The sequence below is a fragment of the Pituophis catenifer genome, unplaced genomic scaffold, assembly GCF_029215685.1.
Source record: "Pituophis catenifer annectens isolate HBS135680 unplaced genomic scaffold, rPitCat1.0.hap2 SCAF_1, whole genome shotgun sequence".
NCBI classification, from domain to species: domain Eukaryota; kingdom Metazoa; phylum Chordata; class Lepidosauria; order Squamata; family Colubridae; genus Pituophis; species Pituophis catenifer.
The window spans coordinates 79,110,611-79,126,753 of record NW_027256881.1 but is presented as its reverse complement, the minus strand read 5'-3'; the positions used below and the strand labels follow the sequence as shown (position 1 = coordinate 79,126,753).

Here is a 16,143-nt window from a genome sequence, read left to right as displayed (position 1 = left end):
GACCGTAAGGCATTCTTCAATTTCTAATCTCCATCAAGGACTTTGGGAGGGGACTTTTCTGTCATTTTTCCAAAAAAAAAAAAAAAAGCCCGTGCTGTCTGCGTGTGAAAGCGCGCGCGCACGCGCGCCTGCAATAACCATACTGGCTTTTTCATCAAATAAATCTGTTTTCCTGTCCTTTAGGGCCAGTTTTGAGTTTTCTTTCTCCTGTCAATTCCACACCCTTATTTATTTTGCCCGTTTTTCTAGGGGTGGTGGTGGTGGTGGTGAAAGGAAAGGGGGAGGGAGATAATTGAGTCTCCTCGATCATGGCCGCGCAAGTAGCAGCGGCTCCGATGAGTGCGAGCAAGAGCAAGGTCAAAACCCAGAGTTTGACGGGTAACTTAAGCCAGGATCTTAACTCTGGGGTTCCCGTGGCTGGCACCCTCGGAACTGCTGGATCTGGCTCCCTCCTGGGGGTCGTAGATGGGACGAGCAGCAGCAGATTGAATAATGTAGATCACCATCTTCTCCACCAAGATAATGAAGTGAACATGGCCAGTAATGCAACTTCTGCCGCCGCCGCCGCGGCTCCTAACAACGCTACCAGCAGCGGCCGCAGCTCTTCCTCGGAACTGGTTCTGAAAGACCCTGGAAGCGCGTCGGGCTTATCTTCCTCTTCTTTTCCTATGGAGACAGGGCTGCTTCCCAATCATAAGTTGCAAAGCGTTGGAGGCGATCCCCCTGCCGCCGCACCTTCACACCACCCCCGTGCCCAGCACCAGCACCCAGCTCACCTCCGTGCCCAGCACCCCCACGTTCACCACCACCACCACCACCACCATGCAGTTCAACACCAACAGCTAAATCAATTCCAGCCACAGCCGCCGCCTCAGCACCATCCGATGCAGAATAACAACAACGGCGGCGGCGGCGGCGGCAGCAGCAGCAGCAGCAACAACAACGGCGGCGGCGCTGCTCAGCCCAGCAGCGCAGACATGGAACAGCAGCAGCAGCAGCAGCAACATGGAGGAAAAGACCGTGGCTTGGGGGGACAGGCCGAGCCCCAGAGCCAGCCGCAGCCTCAGCCCCTGCTGAATCAAGGCGGGGACGAGGAAGAGGCGACGCCGCCGCCGGACAAAATGGGCGAGCAGCACCTCAACAGTCGCTACGACCACCCTAGTTTGGGACCTTTGGGCGGGCAGCAGCCGCCGCCGCCTCCACCGCTACCACCACCGCCACCACCTCAGGGAGCGGGCGGCAGCAGCGGCGGCGGCGGCGGCACTGGAGGAGGAGACGGCGGCGGCGGCGGCGGCGGCGGCGGCGGCCCCTCAGCGGTGGGTGTCTCGGAGTTTAATAGCTATTACGGCAACGCTGGCAGCGGCAGCAGCAGCGGCGGCGGAGGCGCCTCCTCAGCGAGCCGGGCCGGGCCTTGCTTTGATCAACATGGCGGACAACAAAGCCCCGGGATGGGGCTAATGCACCCCGCGGCGGCCCCCAACATCATGGACCCCCTGCCCAACTCGCACGAAGGCTACGCCAACAGCCAGTACAACCACTACTCGAGCGCTTACGGCCGGCCTGGCGGCGGCACTAACACAGGAGCAGGAGCCGTGGCGGCGGCGGCGGCGGCAGCGGCGGCTGCAGGAGGAGGAGGCGGCGGCGGCTATGGGGGCTCGTCCTCTGCTTTCGGGGTGCTGAGTTCCCCCAGGCAGCACCAGCAGGGCATGATGCTGGGCCCTGGCGGCGCCGGGAGCTTGGGAAAGGCATCCGGGGCTGCGGGTTTCCAAAGATTCTCCGGGCAAAACCAACACCCGTCTGGAGCCACCCCAACCTTGAACCAGCTGCTGACTTCCCCCAGCCCCATGATGAGGAGCTATGGCACGGGCTACCCTGATTATAGCAGCCCCAGCGGTGCCCCATCGCAGCAGCCGGCTCAGGGAGCAGCCGCCGCAGCCGCCCCAGGAAGTCAGCAGGCAGTCATGGGCAAGGACATGGGCTCCCAGTATGGAGCTGCAAACCCAGCCTGGGCAGCTGCACAACAAAGAAATCACCCTGCTATGAGCCCTGGAAGCACTGGACAGACCCTCAGCAGGAACCAGGTAACCATAAGAACCTCAAAGAGCAAACCGTTGTGTGGTTTAACTTCGTGTGTTAATGTGTCCGATGCAACCTTTACTTTCTGCTTTACTTTTCCCCTACTACTCCATCTCCACTGCTTGCTGCCTCCCTAACAGGATTGGATAATGCACAATGTCTGACTCTGATTAGGTTAGAGAGGCATCACAGGGGGAAATGACTTTTTCTTCGGAAAAAATAAGACCATTTTTATGAGACGGCTGAACAATACAAGAGACCCACTCTACCCCACCCAGTGCTCCTACTCTAGACTTATTAGAAATCTGAACACACAAGGCCCGGAGGAGAACCACTTTGGAGTGGGAAAGGGAGGGACCAGTGTCATTTTATTGGCTGTGCTAGTTAACATGCTGTCTTTCTTATCCTGTCCTGATTATTTCAGAAAAAGACCTTTAAAGTTATTAACACATTGCTTTGCTTGGATGCAGTTGTATTCCGAAAACCAGCAGAAACAGGTTAAGTAGCTTGTATACGTGCCCTACCACTGATAATTTTCGAGGCTCACATTGTTCTTTGGATGACCTTTTCTTTTTGCATGTTTCTCCTGCCTTTCCAATCTCTATACATTCAGTTTGAAAGCATATAGAGGAAAATAATTAAAAATCCGTTGTGAAAAGGGTCCTTTTTCTTAACTAGAAAAGGCCTGAGTGCTGTAAGAGATCAACAGTCAGGGTTTCTGGCGACTAATACATCTTTTCTGATTACATGTATCTTGTAGGTTGCCAAATTAATAGGTATCAGATGGTGATTGAACAATGCTTGTTTAAGTTTCCTATTTAGCACCTTAAAAACGGTAGGAAATAACTCCGCGCCCTTGATGTTTCTTATTCTGCTGTCTGAGCCTAAAGAGTGACTTGATCTCCTTTGCGAGGTTTGGAATTTGAATTGTGGAGGTAAACTGGCTGTAATAGTCTCCAGACAGCTGCCTCTGAGTTGACATCTAATCTGCCATCTGATTGGCTCCCCTTTCTCCATTGGGCATTTAGCATTGCTGATGTAAATAGAATTGCTGAGCAGTACAGTCACAAAAATTCTTGCCACAAATAATAACTGAGCACTTTTGCTCACAGATGCAAGGTTACATGTTCTTAGAAGAAGCTGAAATAATTGTCAGTCATCGATAGATAGCTGAGGTTAAGTGGGATTTAGCACACCACTAGCTATTATATTAAACATTAGCAATGATAAACAGTTTTTTTTAGAAAGGGGGATTAATTCCCTTCTTCATTTTGTTTTGCATTTTTGTTTAGCTTGTTTTTTTGTTAATGGTTTTGGAAAATTTCCTTCGTTCTGATAGCATGAATAAATATTTTAAGTTTTAAATCATTGGGACTGATAACAAATAGAATTGTAGCCAATTATATGTGATTTTTTTTCTGTGCTGTGCCGCATTTATTAGATCTGTATTCGTGACTGAATTCTTGCTGAGTATTGATCTTTTATAGAATTTCATATTACCTTAGCATTAGATATATATTTTTGGGTGATGTTAATTTTATTCGTACATTGGTTACTATTGTATCGCTCACGCCCTTAGATATGTAGCTATTAGATAACTTTTATTAATATTGCTTAATGTCTGTGGTTTTTATTTGCTTCTAAATTACATTAACATTCAGAAAATTGTATATATATATTTAAAAACTGTTTTGTATTTGTACTTTATTGACTAGAAACAGAAATTACTGTGCTTCATTTCATTCTTTGATTTAAAAGATAAAATGGAAACCTATGTTTTAATTTGCAATAAAATAAACACTTTTTAAAAAAGAGTGATATTTTAGTATTACTAGGGACTTTTTTCCTTACTAAGACCATGTTATTATGAATGCTAAATCTTTGAATCTGTTTTAAGGGACAGGAATACGAAAAATAGATTTTCATATATACTATTTGGAGATACCAAATGGCTCAGTTTTAAAATAAAATTTAAATGATGTGTTCTGAAAGAAAACCGACTGCAGAAGTGAGTGATGGGCTAATCAGAAAAAATAATAATAATAATAATAATAATAATAATAATAATAATAATAATAATAATAATAAAATCTTGGGTAGACTGAAAACATATTTGTCTTATTGTCTATATGTTATTGCTTTAATATTTTATTATCTTCTTTTTCCCCTCCTTTATGAGGAAGTAAAAATTTAAAGAGTCTTTTTTTCCTTCTAATTTTCTAAGATTAATAAAAACATTAGCAAAATGTGTGTATATATAATCCCAGTTCAATTTAAAATATTTGTTTTATTTTCTGTGCTATAAACAAGGCATTTTTCTAGCATGTAATTTTAATATGTTGAAAACATAAACTAGCTTTTATATGATATCTTCATGGGAAAATTGTGAGTTTTCAATTTTAGTTAAAAAAGAGATCAGAATCATAATGACCTTATCATGACCCTTGGAAATAGATTTTACACTTAACTGGTGCATATCCTGCTTGTGGGGGCAAATACTTGTTCACCATCGTCATATCGTGGATGCAATTTATAAAATGTAGTCTGACAAGTTTTTTTAACACATGAGCATTAGGTTCTAATGTTCATAATGAATATTCATTAGTAATGTTTTTGTTACTTTTCTATTACAATTGAAATCATTTAGTAATAGACTTCAAAATGGCATTTCTATTTTAAAAAGCAAAAAGTTATCAAAATATATATTTATTTTTTAAAGATATTTTCTCTGGATCAGATTCTTAAAATTATAGCTATATACTTATCCTGTATTCCTGTGGGCAAAAAACCTGTACGTTTGAAATGTGTGGAATAAAATGGTTACCAGAACATATCTGTGAGATGTATCTATTTATAAATGCCCATGCATGTACAAATAAATGTACATATATACCTGTACACATGTGCACAATGTAATGCTCAGTCCAGATATACAGTAACCATTTTAATATTCTCCGTAAAATAAAGAAAATAGAAATCAGAGCACTCTCTGGATGCTTGATGGCATTATTGCTTATAGGTATCTTTGTTTTCAATATGTAGGAGTTGAATTCTGTTCTGAGCAAAATACTCCCATTTCATTTGTTTAAGAAAACAATTTAAATTATTTTAGTCATAGCCCTTCCCAAATGTAAAAAGATTACCAAATATAACAATAAAATGAAAATCTCATGAAACCTAGAGAAACTATTCAAGCTCCATCTTTGCAGCATCCATAGTTACAAATAAGATCAAAAGTAGTACAATTAGGACAAAAGTACATAAGAGTCTCAGATTTAATTTGATTATTTACTAGTTTTGTGATTATACAGGCTAAAGATTAAGAAGTTACTTTAAGAAATACTTCACATTTCAGATGTCATAGGTTAGGTTATTACATATGTTATAGATTAATAGATTATATAAAGCATAATGGTTGTTACTCATCTTTTTCTTTCTTTTTCAACTCTCTACTTCACTAGATAATAATTAATTAGAAAAACATCAGGTAGTTGATTGTTTTTTTTAAAAAAACCACAGCCCTTGTTATAGGAATAAGTTATCCATAAACAAATCTCCCTTCTCTCTCTTTTTTTCAAATTAGCTGTAATTCATTGTTTTGAGTGTAGTGTGAAACTGCAGGATCACAATCTGGACACTGATGAATATCAGTTCTATAGCTATAGATTATTAGTACTAATATGAGAAAACAATGCCTTTTACATTATATGTTCAGTACTAGTTTCTGATTAAAATTCTCAATTATGAATTCTGTGGTAATGGAGCAATATAATTAATAATTTCTTTGTTACAATTATCACTATTAATAGTGAGGACATCGGTGCATATTATTGATTTCTGAAAAATTAAGGATGCTGGAATATTGAGTTCTCAATTGAAATTTACATTCAACTTTGCCTGAGATAACTATTGAGCTAAATTGTCAGTTTTATAGACTTTTCCACCATGTACTCTCTAAGAAGCAAGCTTATGTTTTCCTAACACATAAAATATAAATGTAGTTGTAGTAGATCAATCAGTAGATCAAACTGCCCCATAATATGTATAAATTCTTCATTAAAAGGGTAGGCCTCTCCCCTGGCATTGTTGTATAAAATAGTAGGATATTTGCAGTTTGCTGCTGATCATGATTTGACATGAGTAGAATCTTAACTTGTAACTTTAAAATGAATATTTGCCCTAATATTTAGTGCATATAAGCATGATGTTGGAGCAGCATGCATATCTATTTCCCCTTGTTCCAAATGCAAACTTTTTATTATTCCAGTAGGCAAATATAAAATCAGATTTAGAAAGGAAGTTCAAGCAAAGGCATTTCTTTCAATTCAGTGAATGCTGATAAATAAATCTATTACCTTATAAGAAAATAAATCCAAATCACTATTCAAACTGCTGTATCTTCCATAATTGCTGGAAATGAAAAAGCATATATTTGTGTGTTTGGGGAAAAGGCAGCATATAAGATGAGCATCATCATATTTTTCACTCTTAGATTAATTATGCTTAGTCAGCATATTAAGTCTAGTCTGATTGACCCGAAATGTTCACATACTGCAAGTTATAAAGCAATGTTATGTGTATTGTCATTCATATAATTGCCCTCAAGCTTGCTAAGGTTCCAGTAGGGCATCACATTTCCATACAGCTTTGAAATTTGCCGTCTACTGTCCTGTGATTCTTAATATACTGGTTTTTCTCATGAACAAATGCTTACTTTCAGTCTTGATGATCTGTGTCATTTATTAACAGAGATGTGAGGGAAAAAGGGTAATGTTTTTATGAACTCATGAAAGGTAATCATGGAATTGATTTCTCCTTTCATTTTAATAGTTAAAGGCTGTTTGCACATTCTAGCCTGATCCAAAGCTCTGCTTCCCTTATTAAGATTTGAAGTTAGAAGTGCTGTCACAAGCCATTCCTTTGGGATTACACACATGCTTGGTTCAAAAAAAAAAAAATATCATGAATGTGCTAAAGTTTCTACTTTCCTGAAGCATTCATTTGCCAGGACAAAAGAGCTTAGGATGGCATATTCCATGAGTTGTATCATGCAGAGCATCATAAAGCATGACACTGCATTAACATCTCAAGTCAGATAATTTGGAGCTTAACACAGACGGTTTCAATAGTCTTCAAAATCAGTGAAATTCTCTTCAAATGTAAAACTTAATAGAGAGACTTCGGCATTTTAAAGACTAAAAAAATCTGTTACCCACGAGTTTTCAGGGATCAGAGCCTGCATCATCAGTTGCATTTCTTTCTTTTTTTTCAAATGTTCCTATTAAGGTAATTGACTAGGACATCCTCTAAGTGCAGATCTTTTTTTTTTTTTTTTTGCCTTTACTAGCTTGTTATGATTTCCTGATTGCTCATTTGATAAGCCAACTAAATAAACAGTGTAGCTAGGTTTTTTATTTTTGTATATCTGAATAATTTCAAATATGAAATAACAAAGGTATGTTATGCTTTTTCATATTACACTTGAAGGGTCACCTCTGCTGAGGATGTTACCAATTGCAAACTGATGTAAAACAAGATCTCGCGACATACTGAATGCATTTCACAGAATTATTCCAGATTCTGTCTTGGATTATGTTAGTAAAAATGGTGACCTTAGAAGATTATGATAGATGTACCCCTGATACTCTTATAAATAGAGACTGGGATAGAATGCTATTTTGGCCAAAATTGTGTGTAAATTGCCAAACAACAATTGAATTTTTTTTCTTAATTGTCAATAACAATTAAAAAGAACAATAAGAGGATTGGGGTTTTCCAGTGATTTCACATTTATTGGGTTTGAAGATTTTTATTTTTCTAAAGAACTTAATTCAGTGTATTTGAAATGGACTCAATTGAATTTCAGTTTGGAATACAAATTTGTCAGTTTCATCTACACAGAGTCAGAAAAGTTTATAAGCAACAGGTAATCACACTTTTTGATAAACTGATATGCTTTTTATATTTTAACTGTATATCAGTTTCAATTCTATTCAGCATTGTCATTAGTAAGAAAATAGAGAATTGTTTATAACCAATACTTTTTGTAATGGTGATAAATATCTAAGCTTTGAGAAACTAACGAGCATTTTACTCATAAAAAAGAAATAGCAACTTTTAGTATCTTTATTCTTCTAGTTTTATTTATTTTAAGAACATAGTCCTCCCATTTCTTCATTTTAAAAGTCCAGCACTTCTGCTTTATTAGTTCTGTATCTCTTCCCATTAAAACACAGATCAATGTTTGTGTGTGTCTGTGTGTATTTTATATATTTCTCTATCTCAATTGTTATTAAAACAGTTTACCATTACATCATTTACTTGCTGATTATAGAAATATTGAAGCTGGCTATTCAGGCTTTTATTGATCAGATAAATACATTGTGGGAAAAATACTTGAATCCACTAGTAGAACTTATTTAGCTTAGCTTTTGTTTTCCAATTTATAGTAGGTAAATACAGAACAACTAAGGATTTTTAACTATCTCATCATTTCCTACTTTTCCCATGTTTTGTTTTCTTTTTTTTTTTTTTTTTTTAATTTGATTTATATGCCGCCCTTCTCCGGAGACTCAGGGCGGCTTACAATGCGTTAAGCAATAGCCTTCATTCTTTTGTATATTTTATACAAAGTCAGCTTATTGCCCCCACAAACTGGGTCCTCATTTCACCTACCTTAGAAAGGATGGAAGGCTGAGTCAACCTTGAGCCTTGGAGAGATTCGAACCAGCAGAAATTGCAGGCAGCTGTGTTAATAACAGGGTGCACTAAACCCTTGTACTATCAAGGCTCTTTTCTGCTTTTTTACTCAATACATTTTGTTTGATTTCAGTACAATTGTGATGAGATGCTCAAATAATAGTTTTAATTGTACATGATAATAATAATCGCATCATGTAATAGCTTATAAAAGAAATTAATATATTGTTACATTCTGTTCATAGAAATCTATGAATGTATCAGCATTTCAGTATTGACAAATAATTTAAGATGCTTGTCTTTCTAAAACAACTCAGTTCATACATACTAACAAAAAAAGAGAGAAAGAAAGCATTTTAACTAGGTGCTGCCAGAAGTCATCTTTTTCAAACTTAAGAAAGATATTTGTCTTATTAAAAAATGCAAAGCAGGTTGTACTATCATAATTTTCCTGATTGCTCTGAACAGATTTTCCCTCTTAAAGTTCTTCCATAGCTTGCTTGCACAAGTAAAACTGCTACATTTTTGCATGTTAAAACATTTAGTTTTATTTTTTCATACAAAAGTTAAAAGATTTCATAATAAACGTATTTGTCTTTATACTGAATATGACAATATCTTTTCTAGAGAATCTTAAAATAACCTTGTAAAAAGGGGCGGGGCAAACAGTTGCAGTCACTTTCATATCTATTTATTGAAGTAAAAATTGGGAAGCCAACAAGGCAAATTCAGTCAACTAACCATTTGCCATTTTCATTCTGATTTATTCAACAGCATAAAAAAACTTGAAGTAGAGCAATGGAGATGGAGCAGTGTAATTTTTTTTTTAAATTCCTACATACCAGGGCCAAGTTTATAAGCACTTGGACAACCAAGGATAGAGATATTTTTCAGCCCAGGTCTAGAGCAGAAACCTTTAGTGTGACTATTCATATTTATTGATGCAGCAAGTTATACAAATTAATTAGTATGTGAAATTGTCATTTATATGAATATAAAATGTGTCTGGCATTAGAACTGAGAACTGTAGCAGAGTTCATCCAATGAAAAATTATTATAGTGGACAGAATTAATTTTATTTTGCAGTTCCTCTAATAAATGAAGTTAAGTATTTGATTTCCTGGGAGAAATTATGACCCCTTTGTTTTGTTAGGCGATATTTGTTATGATGTTTATAATACTGTTATTTATATTCCTGGTTTTATTGCTGTTTTCGTTTAACTTAGAAAATAAAAAGTTTCCCCTAAGATTTCAGTATCTCCACGTGTCTCTGGGCTCTGTTACACAGCGTGAGAAAGGGCTGGGGGAAGGGCTGTTTGGTGGAGAATTCAAAATATGGCACGATTAGTGACTGCAAAAGTTTCTCACTTGGAACATGTTGGTTTGCTTGCTTGGCATCACATGATCAAAATATTTTTACCCTTAGTGCTGCCAGAAGCTATCTATTGCTTTTCAACAATCTTCGCTGTTGGGCGCCTTGCCAAGATATTTAAGACAGCCCCTTATGTGAGCTGTTCCATTCTTAACCTCCTTGACTGAAGTGCCGTGACCTTCACATATGTAGATTAGCCATGTGCTCTGTGAATTGAAACTTGCTGCCTCAGGAAGAAAAGGTTTTCTTTTTATTCCTGGGGGAATTTGACAGCCATTCATCCCTGACCTGAGCAGAGGTAATGCAAGGAAATTGGATTCAAATGGAATGCGTATACAGATAACACACAGGCGGGATTCAGAGACTAGTCGCTCTCCTGCCTGGCAGAGGAAGGACTAATTCGCCCACAAAGATAAGCTGCTGATTTGGATGCTGTGAAAAAGACATGCAAAGAGAGAAGTTTGAGGGGATGTTTTGTTGATTTGGAGAACTATAATAGTTTCTGGCTGAAGGTTATTCAGCTGTACAGTTACAATGGTCTGGGTTTTTCTGCTTTTTGGTCATACACTAGCTTTTCTTCTTTTTGACTGAGTGCTGGCTGAATCTATTAAAACCTTTAAATGGGTAGATTCATTAAAATATATGATTATAATGACAATATCGAAGAATTAATTTTGTAAAGTGTACACATTTATGTATTTTGAAAGGATAATGAAGGCAAACCAACAGCAATGTTTGTAGCCAATAGTCTCTTTTCCAAAAGGGGGAAAAAACAACCCTAAATTTGTACAGTGTGATTGGGTGTAAATGAAATTCCCTGTTAATCAGATGTAGCTGTTGCTAAAAAACAGGAGGTTTTTCTTTTTAGTTTTTGGCTGACTACACAAAACATTAATATAGTATGCAAATATATAAAAATATTTTGGAGTAAACTTTTATGTTTTATATTATCACCCACACATTTTAAATTGCCAATAAAGTTAAAATGTTAGCATCATTTTCAGATAATTGAGATTTAGATTGCAATCGTATTACCCATTTGCCAGATTAAGACTCATGAATAGGTATATAAAAGATTGAATGAATATAGTGAATGTTTCTGCTCAGGTGATGGAGTTTTTCTTTCCTCCCTCAAATTCTTTTCAAATCTGTTCTGAAAGGCTCCTCAACCCTCCAGACAGATTTAGGCAGGATAAGGCAATGAAGATGGGATGCTCTCTTCTGCTGCTGGTATCGGCCTTCAGATGCATCAAATTCTTTCAAGAATCTAGGATGCTGTAATGTATCAATGTAGTATATATGCAGATCCAAGCAGTGTGGCCTTTTACAATTGACAGATGGAAACTTCGTCAATACGCACGTTTTCTAAGTGCTATCCAAGATTTGTTGGTATGGCACCAGGGCACTGATAAGCACTGGGACTACCACAAGTGGTTTATGCCATAATCTTTCGATTTTGATTTTCAGATCTTGATACTTTGTGATGTTCTCCAATGCTTTGTCTTCTTTTCTATTATCTCCTGGTATTTCAACTGTCATGGTTCCAAGTAACACCCCCAATGAAAGAAAACTCCGAGGCTTGGATTTCCTCAAAGCTACATTTTATTAGAGATGTCATATTGGCACATCTGGGGAAACCCGAATCTGAAAGCTTCCAAGGTTTCCCCACCCAAAGAAAAGTTCAAGTCCCTGCCCAACATCTACAATTCCATCACATGGTCCAATCAAAGCACCATCCCAACTGGAGATGCCTCCCATTTCTAACCTCCCAGGTTGTCCTTGAACTGCTGAGAAAGGAATGTTATTATGACTATATCTCACCCATGGTCCACAAAATCCCCCCTCCCAATTTATCACAGTAGTAAATAATTTATTTTTTTCAATCAGAGTTATATCTGATGCATTATGAACTAAGACTTGAGCAGTTTGTATTGAAAAATCCCACCTATTAAACTATTCATTTTTAATATTTTTTCAACTATATGTTTCCACCCATTTTTCATTACTAGTACTAGATAATTTTTACAGATGTTCCAGTGAATCATTTTGGCAACTGTGTTACATTGTTCTTTATCGTCAGTTTGTGCTGTCTTCTCATACAAGCTGAGTATAATTTTTCTTCTGCTTCTTTGCACAATCTGCACTTTAAATCATTTAATAATTTTTCATTTCTGCCTTGATTGTATTAGTTTGAATATCTTGTTCTTGAGCAGGGAAAATCAAGCCTCCAGTTTCTTTCTTTTCAATGTTTTAATGTTCCAGTTTTAAGCCATTGACAGGTTTTATCTTTAACTAATTTTCCCTTGACCTTTTGTAGAAATTGACCATGTAATATTTTTCCTTGCCATCATTCTGTTCATGTTTTTATTGCGTTATTTCAATATTCACTTTTAGTTTCCTGTACATTCAGTAAGTTCCAATTTTTAAATTGCATTAATAATTGTTTTGGTTGTCCTATACATAATCAGCCAATGCATGTTTTTCTTTTTCAACAATTTGTTTGACCTGAAGTAAACCTTCATTTCTCCAGGGCAGGTGTAATCTATCAGTATCCCCATGGTGATGTTATAATGAATAGTGAATAGTCATTATTTTTCTTGCTTTCTTGTTTTTTGGTCCAAAATGTTCAATTCAGTCCGGTTAATAATTCTAGCAGTATGTCTTATCACAGGTATGGGCCAGATATTGATGGCTTTGATGGTATTTCCACTGTTCAATTTTGTCTCTAGTAATTTGCTTACTCTTTGGATATATTCTTCATTATTCACATTTTTAATTAGTCCATGCTTGATGTTATCCAACTGTAAAACGTCCAGATACTTGTAGACCTTATCCTGATGGCATCCTATGGTTTAGTCATTTGGTATTTCAATTTCATTACTGTTCATGATTTTATCCCACTTTATTGCTACTATAGCATATTTGTATATGCCAAATTCCATTGTTATATTTGTGCTAAAAAAATTAAGCGTTTTTAATGAATGGATTTCAATTTCTGATTTTCCATAAAGTGTCAGATCAGCCATAAAAAACAAATGTGAGGTTGTATTAGAATTTTTTGCTGTTTGGTAACCAGGATATGTTTTCTTCAAAATCACTGAAAGTGGGATCATGAAAATGACAAATAATAAGGGTGATAATGTGTCACACTAAAAGATGCCTCTCCTAATGTTGACAAGCCCATATTTTTAATTTCCAACCACCATTCTGTCTTCTACTGGTATATTATTTTTTTCTATAAATATTCTAATGGTTTTACTGAGACCTCTCATTTCCAAATATTTGATGATCCAACTATGATATTGAATCAAATGTCTTTTTATAGTCAATCCAGTTCCTATGTAAATTGGTTTTTCAGTTTATGCACTTCTCCAGAACTCCTTTATCAATCAGAATTTGATCTTTTGTATTTCTGCTTTTTCTTTTAGTTTCTTACTTTTTTACAAGGGTATTTTTTTACTTTAAGATAGAAAAATGTGGGTTAGACAGCATTATCACCAGATGGATTTGTAATTGGCTGACCAACAGCACTCAATATGTAGTCCTTAATGGAATTGTATCTATATGGAAGGAAGTATGCAGTGGGGTACCACAAGGCTCTGTTTTAGTACTCTTCAATATCCTCATCAATGATTCAGACAAGGGGATAGAAAGGAAACTCATCAAATTTGCAGACGACACCAAGCTGACAAGAATAGCCAACACTCTAGAACAGTGGTTCTCAACCTCCCTAATGCCGCGACCCATTAATACATTTCCTCATGTTGTGGTGACCCCCAACCAGGGGTGGGTTCTAAATTTTTTTTACTATAGTTTCTGTGGGCGTGGCTTATTTTGTGGGCGTGGCTTGGAGGTCATGTGACTGGGTGGGTGTGACTAGCTGGTCATGTGACCGGGTGGCCATGGCTATGTGTATAGGGACTACTCAGAGGGCTGAAAAAAGTCATTTCTGACATATCCTCACACTTTTGACTGATCCTCACACTTATGACCATCCTCATATTTATGCCCGTGCAGCATTCTTAACAACCATGTCACTCATTTCACAACTGCTTCTCTTCACCATGGTGATAAGATAGGGCAAAAAACGTAAAATGTGAGGACAGTCGTAAATTCGAGGACTGGTCAAAAGTGAGAGGACTAGTCAAAAATAACTTTTTCAGCCCTCTGAGTAGTCCATGTGCACAAAAGGACTACCCAGAGGGTTGAAAAAAGTGATTTCTGACAGGTCCTCGCACTTTTGACCGGTCCTCACACTTATGACCATCTTCACATTTATGCCCATTGTGGCATTCTTAACAACCGTGTCAATCATTTCACCACTACTTCTCTTCACCACGGTGATAAGATAGGGCGCAAAACGTGAAATGTGAGGACAGTCGTAAGTTCAAGGACTGGTCAAAATTGCGAGGACCGGTCAAAAATAACTTTTTCAGCCCTCTGAGTAGTCCTTATGCACATAGGGACTATCCAGGGGGCTGAAAAAAGTAATTTCTGACAGGTCCTCGCACTTTCGACCGGTCATCATTTATGCCATCATTTATCTTCTAGTCCAGAGATCTCCAACCTTGGCAACTTTAAGCCTGGCAGACTTCAACTCCCAGAATTCTGGGAGTTGAAGTCCACAAGTCTTAAAGCTGCCAAGTTTGAAGACCTCTAAGCTAGGGCTTTGGGGCCAGCCTTTTGGGGAGGGGGGACCCATTCGGAGAGACCCCCTGCCTCTCAGGAAGCATCAGGCCCAGGCAAAGAAAGTTGCCAAGGTTGGAGATCTCTGGACTAGAAACCTCCAAAGGTCCCTTCCAACTCTGTAATTCTGGTATTGACAAACAAGCACAGTTAAGCTACTTAAATCCTCCAGAGCAGGGGTCCCCAACCTTTTGGACCTCAGGGACCACCAAGTTCATAATTTTAAATTTCGCAGACCACTAATACGAATCCAGTGCGCCACTTGCTGAAGCACCTGGACTCCCAGTGATGGGATAGGGTCCTTCAGGCACTCTCCCCCCCCTCTTTCTCTCTCCCCCCTCTCTCATTCTCTCTTTCTCTCCCCCCTCTTTCTCCCTTCTCCCCCACTCTCTCTCTCTCTCTCTCCCCCCTTCTCTCTCTCCCCTATTCTCTCATTCTTTCTCTCCCCCTTCTCTCTTTCCCCCACTCTCTCTCTCTCATTCTCTCTTTCTCTTCCCCTTCTCTCTCTCCCCCGCTCTCTCATTCTTTCTCTCCCCCTTCTCTCTCTCCCCCACTCTTTCTCTCTCTTTCTCTCTCCTCCTTTCTCTCATTCTCTTTCTCTCTCCCCCCTTCTCTCTCTCCCCCACTCTTTCGCTCGCTCTCTCCCCCTTTTTCTCTCATTCTCTTCCTCTCTTCCCCCCCTTTCTTTTTCCCTCTCTCTCCCCAACTCTCCCCCACTTTTTCTCTCTCATTCTCTTGCAGAGGGCCGATCTGGTGTCTGCAATGGAGAGCAAAATCCAGCTTCTTCTCTCTGCTGTAAGTGCAGCATCAGGATTCCGCCTTGGTATATTTGCGGCACAAGGCAGCCCTCATTTCCTGCCGACTTGGAGCGGTAAACAGCGTCTGGTTCGGGGAGCAGCTGGATTTTGCTCTCCATTGCTCTCTCGGCCCCCTGCAAGCTCTCATCTCTCGAGAAGCCCAACCAAAATTTCCCACACCACTTCAGGGAGTGTTCCTCGAGAGACAAGAGCTTACAGGGGGCTGAGAGAGCAATGGAGAGCAAAATCCAGCTGATCCCCAAACCGGACGCTGTTTACCGCTCCGAGTCCCAAGCGGCAGGAGAGGAGGGCTGCCTTGTGCTGCAAATATATCAAGGTGGAATCCTGATGCCGAACTTACAGCGGAGAGAAGAAGCCGGATTTTGCTCTCCATTGCAGACACCAGATCGTATTGCACCACCTGCAAAAATGCAAAAATTTCCAAATATAGCCCTGCACTCTAACAGCCCTCCTGATATTCAACTGTTGTCTCTCAAGGAGGATACTTACTTG

General features: G+C 38.8%; 1 protein-coding gene across 1 annotated transcript in view; it reads left to right on the top strand.

Annotated features, from left to right (window-relative positions):
- The first annotated feature begins 308 nt into the window (after positions 1-308).
- Positions 309-16,143, top strand: part of ARID1B (AT-rich interaction domain 1B) — a 449,938-nt gene continuing 434,103 nt past the window's right edge. Inside the window, exon 1 of the mRNA XM_070932635.1 lies at positions 309-2,081. Coding sequence (XP_070788736.1) covers positions 309-2,081 — 1,773 coding nt within the window. The remainder of the gene's footprint in view (positions 2,082-16,143) is intronic.